Source organism: Haplochromis burtoni, unplaced genomic scaffold (assembly GCF_018398535.1).
Source record: "Haplochromis burtoni strain Fernald_Lab_line unplaced genomic scaffold, NCSU_Asbu1 Contig_69, whole genome shotgun sequence".
Taxonomy (NCBI): domain Eukaryota; kingdom Metazoa; phylum Chordata; class Actinopteri; order Cichliformes; family Cichlidae; genus Haplochromis; species Haplochromis burtoni.
This window is the reverse complement of record NW_024582430.1, coordinates 1,762,340-1,765,048: the sequence shown is the minus strand read 5'-3', so window position 1 is coordinate 1,765,048 and position 2,709 is coordinate 1,762,340. Positions and strand designations below refer to the sequence as shown.

General features: G+C 44.9%; 1 protein-coding gene across 1 annotated transcript; it reads right to left on the bottom strand.

The window, feature by feature from the left end:
• Positions 1-286: 286 nt before the first annotated feature.
• Positions 287-2,414, bottom strand: LOC121811764 (interleukin-17B-like). The gene is made up of 2 exons (XM_005923970.3): positions 1,788-2,414; positions 287-658 (listed from the first exon to the last, which is right to left on the bottom strand). The coding sequence occupies exons 1-2, from the start codon at positions 2,231-2,233 to the stop codon at positions 424-426; spliced, it is 681 nt and encodes a 226-aa protein (XP_005924032.2). The 5' UTR covers positions 2,234-2,414; the 3' UTR covers positions 287-423.
• Positions 2,415-2,709: the final 295 nt, after the last annotated feature.

The window sequence follows — 2,709 nt, the reverse complement described above, 5'->3', positions numbered from 1 at the left end:
GAAGGAAAGTTACAGGTAGTTGGAGATAAAGTGCTATATTAAATAAGCTTGATATGTATTTGCACAAAGCAGCGCAGCAGCTGTAATAGTTTTCTGTCACACAGCAAAGGTCTGAGGCTCTTTGAGGACGTGAAGCCTCTGAGTCTGTCTGCGCTTTAGTGTTGGTGCTGTTTATGATTAAGACTCCAGAATGACCGATCACGGTTAGTTTCTCTCAACTATCCAGACCAAAACGGGCCTGGATAGTTGCTGAGATATTGTGGTGTGGACTGGCAGCTTCAGGACAGAAAATCTTCTACTACTACTTACAGAAAACATTTTCACATGCAGGCAGAAAGCTGTGATAAATATTCGTATAGTGTAAGTGAAGGTGCTGCACAGCTATAAATGGCCTTCAGTGTGAGTAAAGCTTAGTTTCTCAGATCACTTAGTAATTTTGGGCCTTACACAAGTGCAGCCCAACGGGACTTCGATACGCGTCTTCCTGACTCGATATGTGTCTGCGTCCTTACACGTGGTCTTCATCAGGACCACCATCGGAGCCCGAACCTCCACAGAGTTGTAGCTGTTCACCTCGCGCCCGTCGATGATGCATCCCTTACAAAGGCACTCGGCAAAGATGATGTCACGTGGATACCTGCTGTCGTTTCGGTCTATGCTGGAGACACAGACAGACAGAAAAGACCTCAACACGTGCAGGAAACAGTGAACACACAGCAGATTCAGTCAGGACAATACGCGGCTTCTCAAATCAAAGCTCGTTTAATATTAAAGCTGGTAGCTTTCATCTGCTCGCTGGTTCCAGGTTGAACTTCCTGAACCAGCTCAGCAGCCGTCCATCCATTTCTACTCCGCAATAATCCAGCCTGCTCTCTGCACATCCAAACTTTGGATCACCCACCACCAGAGATGGGCAGTAACGCGTTACTTGTAACATCCACCATACCTGCTGCTGAACCAAAGCATGATGTATACCATGTTGGTAAATAAATAAAGAATTATTAAATATGTTCCAATTCAAATAGATTTTAGCCAGAATAACGCGTTATCGATTCATTAAATCCTGAATCTATTTTTGTCAGTCTCTGACCAAAATTCACTGAACCAGCAGCAAAAAAAGTTCCAAGCTACACTTCACATTTGTAAAACATCGTCACTGTTTCTCTCTTACTTTGACTGTTTTGCTTCCACCACGATACGATCTCACTTCCTGCACAGCTCTGTCTCTCTAAGTGTCTTTCAAGAACAGTTTCCCATCTCAAATCTCTGTTTTCTGCATTATTTGCTGCTTATTACGCACCACCTGTGTGTTCAGTGCAGTCAGCCTCTGACAAGAAAGCCTGTTCAGTGCAGAAATGTAAACTTTTTAAAATGATGCCAAAACTCTTAGCTGAGTCTCTAATCAAACCTCTGGAACTTCAGCAGCATCAAGTTCAGAAGCTGATTCGTGGTTTTCTTCCATTTTTGATTGGCTGCAGAATATTTTTAAGGTTATCTGTTAGAAAAAGCCAGACCAGGAAAATCTCCTTTATGTGTTTCTGTTTTAGCCTCAGTTACTTTGAGACAAACGCATCTGTTGTGATGCTCACAGCTCTGATGAAGGGTCAGCCTTGTTTTTATACAGAGATTGAAAAAAAATATAGAATTAGAATATTTCTGACTGTCAGTCAAAATTCAGTCGAATCGATGATAGAAATTTGCGACAATACCCAACATTCAAACTTTCATTCAAACAGTAATGAGTGAGAGAATGAGCATTTTTGTCCCTCTGCGGGTTCCATACTTACTAGTAACGCCACGGAGACAGCGCGCGGCCGTTGAGTTCGTGCATTTGCTGGGCAGCCTGTTCGCAGGTGGTGAGCTCCTGGTGCTCGCGGGCGTCTCGCTGAAGGTCGAGCTTCTTCAGGTTCACGTCAAACTTTCGCTCGCGGGCCTCCACCTTCTCGGCGCTGAGACACCTGGAGGCGGCCGGGCGGAGCTCGTGCATTTGCTGGGCAGCCTGTTCGCTGGTGGTCAGGTTCTGGTGCTCGCAGGCGTCCACCATCTCGGCGCGGAGCTCGTAGAGGATCAGCAGAGAGAAATGCAAAGTGGCAGAAACAGTCAGAGAGAGCTTGGCGTGATTGGCCATCTTGACTTCGGACGGCTGAGACTGGCGCCGCTCCATTGAAGCTGCTTTAAATACGGTAGCGGAGCTCCTACGGCTGCCCGGTTGCCATGGGGATCTCCTCAACATTTCCTCACGACAAACAGTCCGCGTGCGGCCCCGCCCCTCTGCTGGCTGTGCGCTGTGTTTGTGACCGCGAGCAGACAGCCTCGTACCTCTAATAAACTCCGCCGTGAGCTCTTTTTAAACATTTCACACGTTTCATTGTTGGTTTGTTTTTTTAAAGGTAGAGACAGATGTTTATGTTTTACAGAAACGTGAATATTGTCAGGTTTTCTGCAACTGCTGCTGTTCTGATCCTCAACAGTACATCTCAGTGTTTACATGTGTTTACACAGTTTTTTTTTTTTTTTTTGTTAATTCTGTGGAGCTGAACACTGCGGCTTTACACAAGACTGAATACAGCTGACTTTCTGTAGCTTTTTATTAGCAGTGACTTTATTTATTCTTCACATGTTGATAGTTTCATGTTGACTTTTGGCAAAATGCAGTGACAACAGATCTTTGACTTTAATGTGTTTCTTTTTGTTGTTCCCTTTTTTTTG

What these genes read in the sequence shown, in the direction of transcription:
- LOC121811764 (XM_005923970.3), bottom strand. Translation starts at nt 2,233, where the DNA reads ATGTTGAGGAGATCCCCATGGCAACCGGGCAGCCGTAGGAGCTCCGCT. An exon ending in CTGTCTCCGTGGCGTTACTA is followed by an intron (nt 659 to 1,787) that starts GTAAGTATGGAA and finishes CTGTGTCTCCAG; the next exon opens with CATAGACCGAAACGACAGCA.